The 15607-nt window shown below is 42.6% G+C and overlaps 1 protein-coding gene across 7 annotated transcripts in view; it reads left to right on the top strand.

Annotated features, from left to right (window-relative positions):
• Positions 1 to 15607, top strand: part of chd9 (chromodomain helicase DNA binding protein 9) — an 81096-nt gene that overhangs the window by 17813 nt on the left and 47676 nt on the right. Inside the window, exon 1 of one of the 7 annotated variants that reach the window (XM_058381272.1) lies at positions 4973 to 5119. The exons of 5 other annotated variants lie outside the window; for them this stretch is intronic. Coding sequence is in view for 1 of the 2 variants with exons in the window: in XM_058381271.1 (XP_058237254.1) it covers positions 15026 to 15055 (30 nt within the window). In the remaining variant the exon portion in view is untranslated. Of the gene's footprint in view, positions 1 to 4972; positions 5120 to 14303; positions 15056 to 15607 lie in introns of those variants that run through there. One more of the 7 variants, XM_058381271.1, reaches the window with a different exon arrangement.

Raw genomic sequence — 15607 nt, 5'->3', positions numbered from 1 at the left:
CAATACCACTTTTTGTCGTTAATGGTGCGGATTTTTCTACGTATTTTATTCTTTAAAAGTACTAAACTTTTCTCTGCAAATATCATAAATAGCATGAAATAGAATGTATAAATAAAATCAAAATTAATTAGAACAAAAAAATACAATCAAGTCTCTGTAACTACCACATTCCACTGAATTTTGAATTTATTTTTATTTATTTATTTATTTATTTATTATTTTCCCATTTATTTATTTGTTTGTTTGTTTATTTATTTATTTATTTATTATATAGTCAGATCAAATTCATTAATCTTTTCTTAGATATAAGATCCCCCATTTTTTTCTGGGTATCGGATCAGTGCCATCTTTACCCCTACTACTGCTAATAGTAATAATATTGATGATAATGATAATAATACTTTTTTCTTTTTTTATTTGTTGTAATTAGGACAGGAGAACTATGTGGATGTTTATCTGTCACCAGTGGAAGCAGAAAAGTGGCTGTCGGTTAATAGGCAGGCGTAGAGCAGACTGACACATAAGCCGAAGGCCTGCCGAGTTAATTTGTTTGTCCTCACGGATCCTTAATTAAAGCTTAGGCAGGATGTACGGATTTCGTGACTTCCTGTAGAGAGGGGGAGACGGAGAGTAAGAGAGTGGATGAAGGTTAGACACAGCTATTCATGTGCAGCGGAGTGTAGAGGGCCGACAGATGAACAATGCGAGTCAGTCACACTCAGATGAGCAGAGAGAGAGAGAGAGTGAGTGAGTGAGAGAGAGAGATAAGAGAGAGAAAGAGAAAAGAGAGAGTGAGCGAGGGAGAGAGAAAAGAGAGAGAGAGAGAGAAATGACAAAGAGAGAGAAAGAAGAGAGAAATGAGAGAGAGAGAAAAGAGTGAGGGAGAGAGAAAAGAGAGTGAGTAAGAGCGAGATGAGAGATAAGAGAAAGAGAAGGTATGATAAAGAGATAGAAGAGAGAAATAGAAGAGAGAGTGAGCGAGGGAGAGAGAAAAAAGAGAGAAATGAGAGAGAGAAAGGAGAGTGAGTGAGTGAGGGAGAGAGAAAAGAGAGAGTGAGTAAGAGAGAGATGAGAGATAAGAGAGAGAGAAATGAGAAAGAGAAGAGAGAGTGAGTGAGGGAGAGAGAAAAGAGAGAGAGAGAGAATTTACTCAGTATTTCTACCTGGTACTTTAGTTATGAATGAGAGGGTCTGGACCTTCAAGCTTTGTAAGCGTGCGATTTTTTAGAGCTAAATGAATCGCACAGAATTATTACAACCTCGTTATTCCGTTATTATTATTTATTTTATAATTTCACGTGAACATCACCGACGTTGTAGTTTTCTCTTAGGTGTGACACGGAGTCGATAGCGTATACAGAACCCATAGAAATGTAGTTCACGTTCGACGTTCGAGTGTAATAACAGTCATACGAAGTCTTTTCTTAGTAATTTTCCAACACATCTCAGTGAAACGTTATTCTGAACAACTTCGTCATTTCTACAGTCACCGTGCTTCAGCGTCGGACACGAGCTAGCCTGTGTTACTCGGTTGCCTAGCAACAGTTTATCTTCACAACCTTAACCATTTCAACCATAGATAGAGGAAATGTAGCTGCTACATGAGCCACTGCTGCTACTTTCATACGTCGTCGCCGCAGCCACATTAGCAGATGTGAGATTTGTTCGTAAGTACAAGTGTGAAGATGCAGGTTTACTTTGATAAAATAGTCGAATTATTAGTCCCAAAGTCGAACAAAGCCTTTATGTCTACTGTCAGGTGAGCATCAAATGGACTAACACCGTAGAGTGTGACACGACAGACATTCGGAAAGAACACATATATAGATATATATATATACACACACACACACACACACACATATATATATATATATATATATATATGTATATATATATATATATATATGTATGTGTGTGTGTGTATATATATCTATATGTGTGTCTATCTATCTATATATATATACACCAACACCAACCAGCCATAACATTATGATCACTGACAGGTGCCCATCTGATCTGATCCAACAGACGAGCTACTGTTGCTCTAATTGCTGAAAATTTCTAATAGAAAGGTGTCAGAATACACAGTGCATCACAGTTTGTTGTGTATGGGGCTGTATAGCTGCAGACCAGTCAGGGTGCCTGTGCTGACCCCTGTGCTCCACCAAAAGCACCAATAATGGGCATGTGAGCATCAGAACTGGACTACAGAGCAATGGAAGAAGGTGGCCTGGTCTGATGAATCACACTTTCTTTTACATCACGTGGATGGCCTGGTGCGTTTGTGTCACTTACTTGGGGAACACATGGCACCAGGATGCATTATGGGAAGAAAGAAAGCTGGCAGAGGCAGTGTCATGCTTTGAGCAGCGTTCTGCTGGGAAACCTCGGGTCCTGCCATCCATGTGGATATTACTTTGACACATACCTAAGCATTGTTGCAGACCATGTACATGGAAACGGTATTCCCTGATGGTTGTGGCCTCTTTCAGCAGGATAATGCTCCGTGCCACAAAGGAAAAATAGTTCAGGAATGGTTTGATGAGCACAACGAGTTTGAGGAGCAAAGGAGGAGTTTTAGAAGCAAAAGGGGGTCCAACACAATATTAGGCAGGTGGACATAATGTTATGGCTGATCAGTGTTGGCCCCTTTGAGCAAGGCCCCCTACCCACCCTGCTCCAGGGGCACTGCATCACGGCTGACCCTGCGCTCTGACCCCAACTCTCCATAGATAGGATATGTGAAGAAAGAATTTCCATGCCTCGATGGGTCAGGGCTGTTTTAGCAGCAAAAGGGGGTCCAACACAATATTAGGCAGGTGGACATAATGTTATGGCTGATGGGTGTATCTATATCTACCTAGACTGCATAGTTTGCTGGCTAATTTTAGCTCACATTTAACTCCTGTATCTATGTGTAGGAAGTCTCATGGACCTAGCTCTCGATAAAGGTTTTTAATTTTTTGAACGTTCCACCATCGGTTTACTGTCGTAGTCATAAACATCACGGCTACTAGAAATAAATCACGCTACAGAAACAGGCTAATACGTAACCTCAGTTAAGCAGTGAAGGGTTGCTGGTGTGTAACGTCACACTGCGTATGAGTTATTCTGTGCTCAGGCTGCAAGCTAGAACCTCTGACGTTTAGCCCTTCCACCTCAACTGTAGTGTTGATGCAATCTTTTCACATCTGTGAAGTGAAGTGTCTCTCACACTCAAGACCAGACTCGCAAGCTTGCAGGGATTAGTGAAGAGTCATCTTTCATCTCTCGTCTCTCGTCTATGGTCGTATATGTAAACATACACGTGTCATAACATCTTATTGGCAGCACCTTCAGCAGCACTTATTACTGTTATTATTATTATTATTATTATTATTATTGTTATTTGGTTATTCATTTCCTGAATCATGTTAAAAAGCACAATCCAAAGCCAAGTTTTATTTGTGTAAGGAATAAAACACTTACATGTTACAGGAAAAAATATAGCCGCGATTAAGGGGGCCAAGCACTTTTCGGTGCCATCCAGTTGAAACCAACAGGAACTGAAATCTTGTTTCTTAACTTCACCTCAAGTTGCTAAAAATCAATGATGGGATGGTGTAATGGGTTGCAAAAGTGTTTTTTATCTATTTATTTATTTATTTATTTATTTAGGTTTTATTCTATCTTCTATCTTTATCCTATATAACAAGTTAGTTTTTTTATTATTATTATTTATTTAACTATTATTATTCCCTATTTATTAATGATTTATTATGATGATTTTAAACATCGCCGATTCACGTTATGATATATAACAGCTAAAAACGATCATTTCCTCAAAAGCCAAGACACATAAAAGCAAATAGATCGCGTTTCTAGTTATAGAGGAACTTTCTAGTGTTGGAAAACAGACACCCTTCCATTAATGTTAGCTAAATATCTCCTTTAAGAAAGCTTCATATCGCCATATTGTCAGTTCTGGACGGTGGTAGCTCAAGTCCTTAATGCTCCGGGTCAATGACCAGAACATTGGGGTTCAAGCCCCAGTGCTGCCAAGCTGTCAATGTTGGCCCCTTTGAGCAAGGCCCCCTACCCACTCTGCTCCAGGGGCGCTGCATCACGGCTGACCCTGCGCTCTGACCCCAACCCTCCATAGATAGGATATGTGAAGAAAGAATTTCACTGTCCAGTAATGTATACATATAGTGTTTGATAAAGTAGTAAATCAGGCGCATTGATATAATCCTGCGATTTGCCTTGTAGCCAGAACTACTTTCAGACCCGCTGTGTTAGAAAGGTATTCAAAACAGTACGACCAATCAGACGTGAGAATTCACCTGCGCTGAGGTATACTGCTTTATTAAAACCTTATATCCAACTATACTGATGTTATTTATTATACTAACTTGCTGTTGATGTGTAACCATGCCAGTTGAATTGACATCTTCTTCCCGCTGAATTAGAAAATGTGATTCATGATTCCAGATTGAAGATTATGACGTGTGTGTGAGAGAGAGAGAGAGAGAGAGATGGAGCAAAAGGGGAAAAAACCCACAAGTGCCTCTTCAACGCTTCACCGATTCCAGCTTGAGTTTTTTGTCCCCTCCTACTTACAGCTGTGTGAGGTGTGGAGAACTTGTTGAGCGCATGCGATCTGGGTGTTTATATGCCTGTTGACGTGTGTGTGTGTGTGTGTGTGTGTGTGTGTGAGAAAGAGAGAGGCTTGTGTTGAATCGCTGGCTTTGTTGCTTCCTGACCCTGTCACAGTGAGGTTTATATAACTCACTCAGCCTGACAGGCGAAACCCAGAGACCAGAACTGTAACGTGACACTCTGTCACTCACACACACACACACACACATGCCTGCTGCTATGTGTCTGTGTGTGTCTGGTTCTTAGATAGTAATTTGTAGTGGGTGGGACTCTGCTGATCTGAGATCTGTTGTAGGTGAAGAACACTGGGAGGAGCTTTTAGGGTTAAAGATCAACAGGAAGTGGTGTAGGACAGCAGATTGGGAACGGAAGAGGAGGGAGGAAGAGAGAGAGAGAAAAAGCAGAGAAGGAGGGGCAAGCTGACTTGGCGTTGGACCACACTAGGGCACGTGGGAAGGGAGCCAGATCAAACTGAACAGTAGGTTAAAATCCAACACTGTCTCTCTTCTGTTTATTTATTTATTTATTTATTTTTAATAATAAATAATAAACTTTTAATAAGTTTATTAGATAAAAAAAACAGCGTGTGAGAGCACATATATATATATATATATATATATATATATGCGGTCATATGTGTGTGTGTGTGTGTGTGTGTGTTAGCCGGCCGGATTTAGCGCATTCGAGGGGAGGGGGGAAGACAGTAGACGTTTTGGGTGATGACACAATCTGGCCTCCTTCCATCACAGCATGTTAACCCTTTACACACCAGAGCGATAAGACACATGGCAGCGAGTCCTGTAACCTCAGTCTGAGTTTTTAATATTGTTGTGTGTGTGTGTTGTGAGGTAATATCTTCATTATATATGTATATACATATATTTATACACATATAATTTTGACTGTTCACGTTTAAAAACTGTTTTGCATATGATGTTTCTTATCTTTGTGTCGTTACCTGCTACTAAACACCAGGTGCTCGTGTGTGTGTGTGTGTGTGTGTGTGTGTGTGTGTGTGTGAGAGAGTCACCGATTGGTCACGTAGTCGACAGGTTTTTCAGGTAGTTACTGGAGTTTTCCATCGGTTGCCATACTTCTTGTCATGGCTTTGGGTTTTGTTTACAGAAATCAACAATACACATTAAAAAGCACCGGTGTAACATGCAACACGTTAAAGCACCGCCGCATTTCCATCCCGTCGTCCTACCTGTTCTTCCAGTGTCTTCCATTTAAAGTGTCAATATTCTACATAGCATCAGGCACAAAATGGAGGTTGTTTTTTTTGTTATTTATTTGGTGAAATAAAGCTAGTTCGTATTAAGACTGATCATTTTCGTAATTTTTTTAGCGTCATTTCCGTATAAACGAGTCAGCGTTCTCGTCCGCAGTCGACGCGACTAATATCCTGGCTCAAGATTAACCCTTTCATGCATAAATTCATTTTAAAAGAAAATGTAAATGAACTGTCTGTCTGCAGAAACGCCATGAGTATGTGAAGGATGAAATTAACAGGAAAACTAGTGTTTATATTAATAATGTGCTCTTGTACTCTTGTGCTCTGTTGTTCATTCATTCAGATTCATCTACGTAGAGAGCACAGTGGATCCTTATCAGGGAACATGATTTTCATGATTTATTTTTCCAGAAGCCCAAAAAAAAGGCCTATTTTATTGAGTCCATGTTGAGAATTGAATGTCTTTGTCATTTCTCACTCCACAGTGGTGGTTAATATGAAGCTCATATGAAAGTAGGCACTCAGGACTTTGTAGTGTTTTAGAAGTATTTCTGTTTTTCCCTAAACTACTAGGAGCGATATATTCATAGAAAATGGTTCGTTTTTCCCACGCAAATGTTTGTATCTTCAAAGTAAATGTTGATATCAAACCCATTTCTGCTCTCTGAGACGCCCCAAGTGCTTGTTCATCTAAAAAGCAGCTCAGATTTGATCTTCAACCAGTAGAATTCTGTGTAAGGTTCTCCAACACACGTCTAAAACGCACTGAAAGCCGACAGACTCATTTTGGATCAGACTCACAGCCAGAACATCATTCATTTCTTTATACTTCATAAAGTGTCTTGTAAGTCAACGTAGGTATCTGTATATGCTGGAGTTTACAGTGTTTAGCTTTTTTAGGCTTCTAACTTCATCACTTCAGGGTCGGCCTACAGAAATGGGTCATCCCTGCAGCACGTTAGGTAACTTCCGCAAATCCACTTAGTTCCTGTTATCACTTACACCACAGCATCCGCCGGCGGATTAGAGCTCACGGAAGATCATGAACATGTAGCTAAGAAAGCGCAAAGTCCTCAGTCCTGAAAAAACAGGAAACGTTACAGCTTTACAGCTCTGACGCCGGAGACTCCTTCCAAAAAATGTTAAATAAATAAATAAATTGTTTCCTTGCATGAGCAGTGCGAGACGAAGTGAATAAGACTGATTATCTCCTCATCATGGCACCTGTTAGTGGGTGGGATATATTAGGCAGCAAGTCAACATTTGGTCCTCAAAGTTGATGTGTTAGAAGCAGGAAAAATGGACAAGTGTAAGGATTTGAGCGAGTTTGACGCAGGGCCAAATTGTGATGGCTAGAAGACTGGATCTCAAAAACTGCAGCTCTTGTGGGGTGTTCCCGGTCTGCAGTGGTCAGTAGCTATCAAAAGTGGTCCAAGGAAGGAACAATGGTGAACCGGCGACAGGGTCAAGTCTCACTTATGCACTTGGGGAGAGAAGGCTGGCCCGTGTGATCCGATCCAACAGACGAGCTACTGTTGCCTAAAGTGCTGAAGAAGTTAATGCTGGTTCTGATAGAAAGGGGTCAGAATACACAGTGCAGGACGGGTCAGTGCAGCAAAAGAGGGAACACAAGGCAGTCATAATGTTATGCCTGATCAGTGCATTATTGTAATATTAAAAATGAGTTCTGGGTTTGTTTGTGGCTTAGAATCGTAAAATAATTCGTTCTAAATTGAACTATCAATTATTCTATAGAAAAATGTTTTTATTTTTATAGTTTTTACCAAGCTCTAGACACAAACAGAAGAGTTTTTAAAAAAGTCCCTGAGTATCAATTGCTATAGGAACACTAAACGGATCGGCACAAACGATTCACAACCAGAACTCTTAAATGAATCAACACGTCGCGACCAATCGGAAGGGAGAACTCCGCTGTAGAAGTTCACAGAAGTTCACAGAAGGTCACAGGTGGGTGGACGATGTTCCCTGTGAAACAGAACAAACCCCGCTTTCAGTAGCGCTCTGCGGCGTACAACTGAAATACGCTCGGGCTCCCGGTGACTCTGCACATTTGCATGCGTGGTTGAGAAAACTCCCGCGTGAGTCGACAGTGACGGTGATTTCACTGCGATAAGTGGAGCGTAGGGTGTGTGCCTACATCTAGATCCCACGGGCACCTGTTTGCTCTCACTACAGGAAGTGGAAAAAAAAAAATCTAATAGGCAAACATGCCAGGCTGCTCTTTAACGCCACTTGTGGTGCTGTGCAGAATTATTGGCACCCTGGAAAATAGAAAAGAAACATGTAATAACGTGTTATTTTTAAAACAAATCATTGCTTGCTAACTGGGGCAGATGTGGGCATAGCAGCGTGAATGTTCTGACTAGCGAAGGAAATCTTTGAAAGGATGCTAGCGATGATCGTCGCTCGCCCTGCGGACTGTGGGTTTCAGAAGTGACGAGACGAGAGACCGTTAGCCATCAGTATGGCTGACTTGTTTGCTCTTTTCCTACATTTGATGCAATTTTACCTTTCTGATTACTTTTTCTTCAACACATTGAAGGCATGAAGGTTTTGGAAATTAGCTGGTGAGATGAGTAAAGTGTGTTAAATGCTAAGATAAGCATCTGAAAGCCCTGCTTCAAGTCATGGAGGTGTGTGTGTGTGTTCTGAACGTCTTCAGGGGAACAAGCTGATGCGCTACTCGTGTTCATGTGCATATGTTGGAAATGTCTCTCAAGAGAACTGTGCACTCTTACAGTGATGCTCTATCAAGTGTGTGTGTGTGTGTGTCTGTGTGTTTATATCTCTGTAAGGACAGAATGTCCCCGCAAGGAGAGGATTATCTGATAGGTTTGACCCTGTGTGAACATTTGTGTTGGTGCCTTTAAGGAAAATGTGATTTTTTTTAAACACAACTGTAGCTTTTATTTTTTTTAAATTGTAATAAATAAATAAATAATAAATAAATAAATAAAAGCTGAAATCTTTCAGTTTCGCTACCCGGGTTGGGGTTTGAGATATCTTTAGGTGTAGGGAGGGATAGCATAAATAATCTGCATTAATAATTGTCAGTGTGTTTGATATGTGTGTGTGTGATGGAAAGGGCCACTTGAGTGAGCTGTAATTACTGGTGCTCTATCGTGTGTGTGTGTGTGTGTGTGTGTGTGTGAGTGTGTGTGTGTGTGTGCATATGTTAGTAAAGGCCTCTCTGGAGAGCTGTGCTAACTGATACTCCACTCTGTGTGTGTGTGTGTGTGTGATGGAAAGGGCCTCGCTGGGGGCTTGGGTTGCCAGTGTTCTGTCGTCTACGGGTCATTAATAGCTGCTGCTATGTTTAATGGGTTCAGGAAACACTGCTACACATCATGTCCTGTTTCATTAATCAGATTGTGCTCATCTCTCTCTGTCTCTCTCTCTCTCTTTCTCTCTCTCCGTAGCTCTCCTCAGCAGACTATAACTCCACATTAGCCCACAGCTCCAGTCCTAATTATGGAGCCTAATCTTTCTCTGCAGCTCATGGCACTCTAATCTATATTAGGTTAACTAGCACACCGTATATCCTCAGATAACGCCGTCGGTGTACGTATGTTCATGTCATATCAGTGCGAATAAATTCTAGCAGAAAAACGGGAGGAATCGAGTGAACCGCAGTCTCTTGCGTAACGGACATGGGCAGTCATTATAAAGCACAGCTCTCATAGATTTCATAAGAATATCGAACCATACATCATTAGCCTACATCTCTCTCTCACTCTCTAAATATAATCTGTTGAGAACAAAATGATGTAACAATGGTCAATAGAAACTGAAATCATCAACCCACTGAGGGCTGGAGTCAAATTCACACCCTAAATCAAAGTAAAACAGATAAATTAAAGTGTGTACAGCCCTCATGTGCTTGTGTGCACTCTTGATAAAGTCTGCTCCTGATGAGATGGCGGATGGTGTCCTGGGGGATCTGTGAGCTCCTGGAAAGCCTGTGCTGCCACTTGTTGGCTTCAGATGCTCCGATTCATAAAGACCCAGAGGTTTTCAGTTGGATTTAGGTCAGGGGAATGTGAGGGTCAGTTAATGCCTTCATGTGTTTAGAAACTGCCTACACATTCTGGTCGCACCAAAGAGGAACCCAGATCCCACTGTAATGTCTGAGAATGGCTCTGAGGATTTCCTCAGCAGTAAGGGCAGCTCTGGCTGGCAAATGGAGGTTTGTACAACCCTCTAAGACCATCACTGTCCCACTGCCAAACCTGTTCATGCTGGATAATGTTGTTGAAGGCAGGATAATGATTTCATGCCCTCTCCAGACTCTGTCACATATGCTCAGTGTGAACCTGCTCTCATCCGTGAAGAGAACGCCAGTGGTGGACCTGCCAGTTATGGTGTTCTCTAGCAAATGGCAATCGATCTACACTGTGCTAGGCTGTGAGCACAGGTCCCTCATGGTGCCTGTTTGGTCATTTTGTAGGGCTCTGGCAGTGCACCTCTTGTTTCTTCTAGCACAAAGGAGCAGATAGCGGTCATGCTACAGGGTTGTTGCCCTTCTATGGCCCTGTCCAGCTCTCCTTGAGTAATGTCCCGTCTCATGATATCTCCTCCACTCTTTTGAAACTGTGATAGGAGACACACCAGACCTTCTTGTGACAGCATATATACACACTTTACTGCCAAAAGTTTTGGGATGTCTACCTTTACATGCACATGAATGTAATATGGAGTTTGCCCGGCCTTTGCAGCTAGAACAGCTTCAACTCTTCTGGGAAGGCTTTCCACAAGGATTAAGAGTGTGTTTATGGGAATTTTTGACCATTCCTCCAAAAGAGCATTTGTGAGGTCAGACACTGATGTTGGACGCGAAGCTCTGGCTCACAGTCTCCGCTCTAATTCATCCCAAAGGTGTTCTATCGAGTTGAGGTCAGGACTGGCCGGCCAGTCAAGTCACTGTACCGGCCAGTCAAGTTCCTCCACATCACACTCACTCATCCATGTCTGTCTGGACCTTTCTTAGTGCACTGGTGGGCAGTCATGTTGGAACAGGAAGCGGTCATCACCAAACTGTTCCCACAAATTTGGGAGCATGAAATTGTCCAAAATGTCTTGTTATGCTGAAGCATTAAGAGTTCCTTTCACTGGAACTAAGCCCAACCGCTGAAAAACAACACCTGAATTCAATGATTTGGAGGAGTGTCCCAAAACATTTGGCAATATTGTCAATTATCACTGTAATTATCAATTGTCATTGTAGATGTAGGGCATGTAAGGAGCTGGACTACTTGTGCTGCCTGATTGGGTTGCAGGTACTATGTCATGCTACAGGTATTGACAAGGAACCTAACAAAACACAAAACTAGATTCAGGAAGCATAAGGTGAGGAGAGAGTGATTGTCTGTGGCCACCACCATTGCCTTTTTGGGGGGGTTGTCTTGCTGTTGCCTCTCCAGTGCACCTGTTGGTTATTTCGTTTGCACTAAAGCAGGAGAAACTAAGTCACTTATGATTCCTAATTCCTCAAAAAAAATATATATATTGGGCATGTGGTAGCTTAGTGATTAAGATGTTGGACCAGTGGTCAGAAGGCTGTGAGTTCAAGTCCCAGGTCCACCAAGCTGCCCCTAAGCAAGGCCCTTAACCCTCAGCCTTCATTTTTTTTAACAGTGTATATGTTTCAGTCTTTCTCATGTCTCTCTCCATATATGTTTCTATCTCTTTCTGTTTGTCACATGGTTGTTTCTGTCTCTCTGTATATCTCTCTCTTTATCTCTCACTCTGGTCAGAGACAGCCCTGCCCCTTTTAGCCAAACCCCTCCCCCTTTCAAAGCACAGCTACTTCTTTTCATTTGCATATTAACTGTTTGGTTGCCATGGAGCCTGTGCCATTTAGGCCACGTGATTGTGTCAGCATGTGTCTGTTCCCCCTGCTGTTCACTGCCAGCACATTACTGCCACACACACACACACACACACACACACGAGTGTGTGTATGCACACCGCATGTGTTTCAGTGCTGGAGCTTTCCCCTGTTTTTCCCCCATGGTGAACACGTTTCTTTCTTTCTTCTATTTCCATTTTAATTCTTTTCTCTTTTTTTAAAATTTCCTTTACGTTTAAGATGTATATAATTTATTTACACACACATTGCGGCTCTTGTGAATATTATTCTTTATTAAAAATGTGATTTAAGTCGTCATGCTTCTGCCACTAGGTGGGGGAGGCAGCACGTTTTCAGAATGTCCGCAAGTCCCGGTATCCGTCCGTCTGTCCGTCCGCCCACTGTACTCGTTGGTGCAATCTATTACGAAAATGAGATGCTGAGGATATATATGCTATAATCATTTTAACCAGCAGATGATCTGATTTAGATTTTGGACCTGATCCAAACAGGATCAAGGTCATAGCAAGGTCAAATCTTTTTTATTCAATAGCTTCTCTCTTGTTTGGAGTATATTTTAAGGATATTTCAGGCAAACATATTAGCAACAAGCAGGATTAGACGTTCCCTTAGAAGCTTCACCATCAATCCCCGGTTCTACTCGTTTGAGTGTAGCTCTAACTCGTAACTTCATTACTCTGTAGAGTGACCCGTCCTGAATATGTCCCATCTTTAAGAAATAGTCAGGATTGATTGACCCATCGTGATGTACGTCGAAATTTGGGTAAATGGGTTAGCTTGTAGTGTAAAATGAATCTGGTGCTGTTGCACAAAAAGATGCTAATTTCCACCAAGACCAGTCTTCTGTGATTGATTCACTGACCAAATGACCTACTTGTGTATAAATTGACTGATTCCAAGGCAATCATGTTATCTGTCCAGGGCCTACAAATGCTGGTGTCTTGTGATAAGAGTTTTACTAGAATTCTTTCTGATGATTAAAGGTTTAAGGGTCTCGTGGAAGCGTGTGTAAAGATATCGCTTTATCAGATTTCTACTCATGGATAATTTCAGCTACGGCATTGCTACTGGGATTTTTAAATATCACAATGTCAAAAAGAAGCAAACAAACAGATCAGAAAGCGACATTAATGACGGACGGTCAGTTAGGTGTCCGCTTTCGTTCTTGTAGTTGGGGAATTCTTCAGATTTTCTCTCAACATACAGTGCGGATGTGTCATAATAAAACAGAAATATAATGAGTTCCACCCACTGCATAATATCTCTGGAATGCAGTTTCATTTTTACTAATAAATAAAAAAAAAACGTTATCCAGACCTGCTGACTTTTTCCTGCATTTTTGTTTTATCACTTTTATTATATGCAAAAAAAAACAACCAAAAAACAGACTTATTTCCCTCTAAATAAAAAGACCAGATGAGCGATTCAACAATATGAATCTGAGATGATTGACAGTTGTGTAGGTGTCTTGAATATTTGCACTGCTGGAAGCCCCGCCCCCTCGTGGTCAAAAATAGCTCTCACACAGTCGAACAAGTAACAAAGGGCAAATTCTTTTTATTTTTATTTTTCCTCCTTCTGATTTTCTTCCTGTTCTGTTCTCCTGGCCAACTGCTTCCCACGTCATGACAGCGAGAGGGTGAAGGCTAAACACTGTTTCCTCAGAGACATGTGAAGGCAACCAACCTCAACTGCTGCTCCTGCTGCATCATAGGGCTGTGTAACATATTCAGAGGAAAGTGCTATCTATGCCCTTTCCCATGCATACCCATAACTGGCTAGTGTCTCTATGATTGATATGAAAGAGAGAAAATAGTTTGTTGTTGTTTAGATTCCTCTCTACGGATGGCTGTGGCGTCGTCAAGATCCGTACGCTTTTCCGTCATGCCACTCTGGAAGCCCAAAAGATTTCGAGGTGCACTTATACCCGTGGATTTCTTTATAGTTAACCACCAGACGCACCGGAAACAGGGGGAAACCTGCCACCTTTTACTTACGATTTACATACAAACATTTTCTTAAAATCTGGAGACCTTTCTAGTCTGTGTATCTTAACTTAATCTGCTTCCAATAATGATACACACGATATCTCAGACAAGTGCAGCGTGACATTTTATCAAGGTATCTAGGACATATGGTCATCACCCAGCCCTCATCTTAACTAACACGGATCTGTGGCGGCGCTCCCCCCCCCCATCACCGAGCACCTTTTCGACAGGTGTTTTGTCTGTATCAAAAAAGCACCACGTATTCCCCAGGCCGTCGCACATCCGGTCCGAGATGGTCCGGCGGTCGGCGTAGAGGGGGACGAGGGACAGCGACAGATAAACAGGGCGAGCGACAGATGAGCTACAGTAGAGGAAGGATGGAGGTGTCATACTTAGCAGTGATCTGAGAAGGAAATAAATAAGGCAGGACAGATATGTTAGATGCAATCCAGTCTATTTAGGGTTAATTTGTGAACGTTTAATGTCATAACGGCGATGCTAGCCCCCTCTGCTGGCCCACGCGCTCTCTCAGAGAGAGAGAGAGAGAGAGAGAGAGAGAGAGTATTTTTTAACATCTCTAATATTCACGCTGATGCATTTTGATGCGTCGCCTTTTTCGCTTTGCTCCGTTTTCCGCCGCGCGCACCGCAGCTCGCCACAGAGGACAGGAACGACGGAAAAGGAGGAGAAGAAAAAAGAAAAAAAGCACGCGCGTAAAAAAAAAAACCCGTTTCATTGTGTATAAAAGGTGGAGCAGCGATCTTTTTTTTTTTTTTGGTCTTATCCGAGATGTGAAAGAAAATAAGGGAGGAAGAAGTGGCGGACTGTAAAAGTGCAGGCCGTATGTGAGGGCGAAGGGAGAAAAAAAATAGAGAGAGAGAAAGAAAGGGAGAAGCGCGAGACGGAGCGGAGCCGCACGCGGCAGAATGAAAGAGTGGCGGATGAGTGCGGCGGTGTTAGTGAGGCTGTTGTTGTTGTTGTTGTTGTTGTTGTTGTTATTCCTCGGTTTTAATTCCTCAGCTTCCTCGTTTTTTCCGCGGTTGTAAAGAAGTGTAAGTGCACGAAGGCCGGCGAGGAGAAGGAGGAGGTGAAGAGACCTGCTGGGGGAGGGAAAGAGAGAGAGAAAAAGAGAGAGGGAGGGCGCGAGCGAGCGAGCGCGTGTAGCGGAGAGACAAAAAACCCGGCGGAAGGACAAGACTTTTTTTTGTGAGGCGCCTGGAAGACAGAGGAAGGGAAAAAAGGAAGAAGAAAAACACCGGCAGAGACAACACGATGTCGGCGGTGAAGAGACCGAGAGGACGGGTGAGTGCTTGTGTACGGAGCGGCAGCTGATAGACAGATTGAATAGATAAGTAGAAGGCGATAAGGAGAGCGGCGGGGTCGCGCTGCAGACTCGCTCGATGGCCGCCATCTTGCGCTAAACTGTTCCGCTTCGCGCCTGCATGGGGTTAGCATGGCGCCTCGTAAATGTAGCGCTAGCGCTAGCCTTTAGCACGAGCGCGCTAGCTAGCGCTAGGCCTCGGGGTGGCAGGCTAGGGTGCACGGGGTGAGTTTTGCTGTCCCGGTTTTCACCCATCACTTCTTCTTCTCCTTCTTCTTCTTTTCTCCCCCCTCCCCTTTCTATCTGTCTCTCTTTCCTTCTGTCTTTCTTTCTCTCGGTATCCCTTACGTGTGTCCATGTATTTCTGTTAGCTGACGTGCTAATGTTGTGCGAGAGCAGTGTATCATTCATCACAGGGTCCCGCGTGCGCGTACAGTCCCGTGCGTTATAACGCGTTATAAAAGGGGTTTTTCTCCCCTGTTTCATAGGCCGCACTAGGAGGAGGAGAGAGGTTGAAATCACTGCAGTGTTGG

Source organism: Hemibagrus wyckioides, linkage group LG27 (genome assembly GCF_019097595.1).
Source record: "Hemibagrus wyckioides isolate EC202008001 linkage group LG27, SWU_Hwy_1.0, whole genome shotgun sequence".
Lineage (NCBI taxonomy): Eukaryota > Metazoa > Chordata > Actinopteri > Siluriformes > Bagridae > Hemibagrus > Hemibagrus wyckioides.
This window is presented reverse-complemented; position numbering and strand designations above follow the sequence as displayed.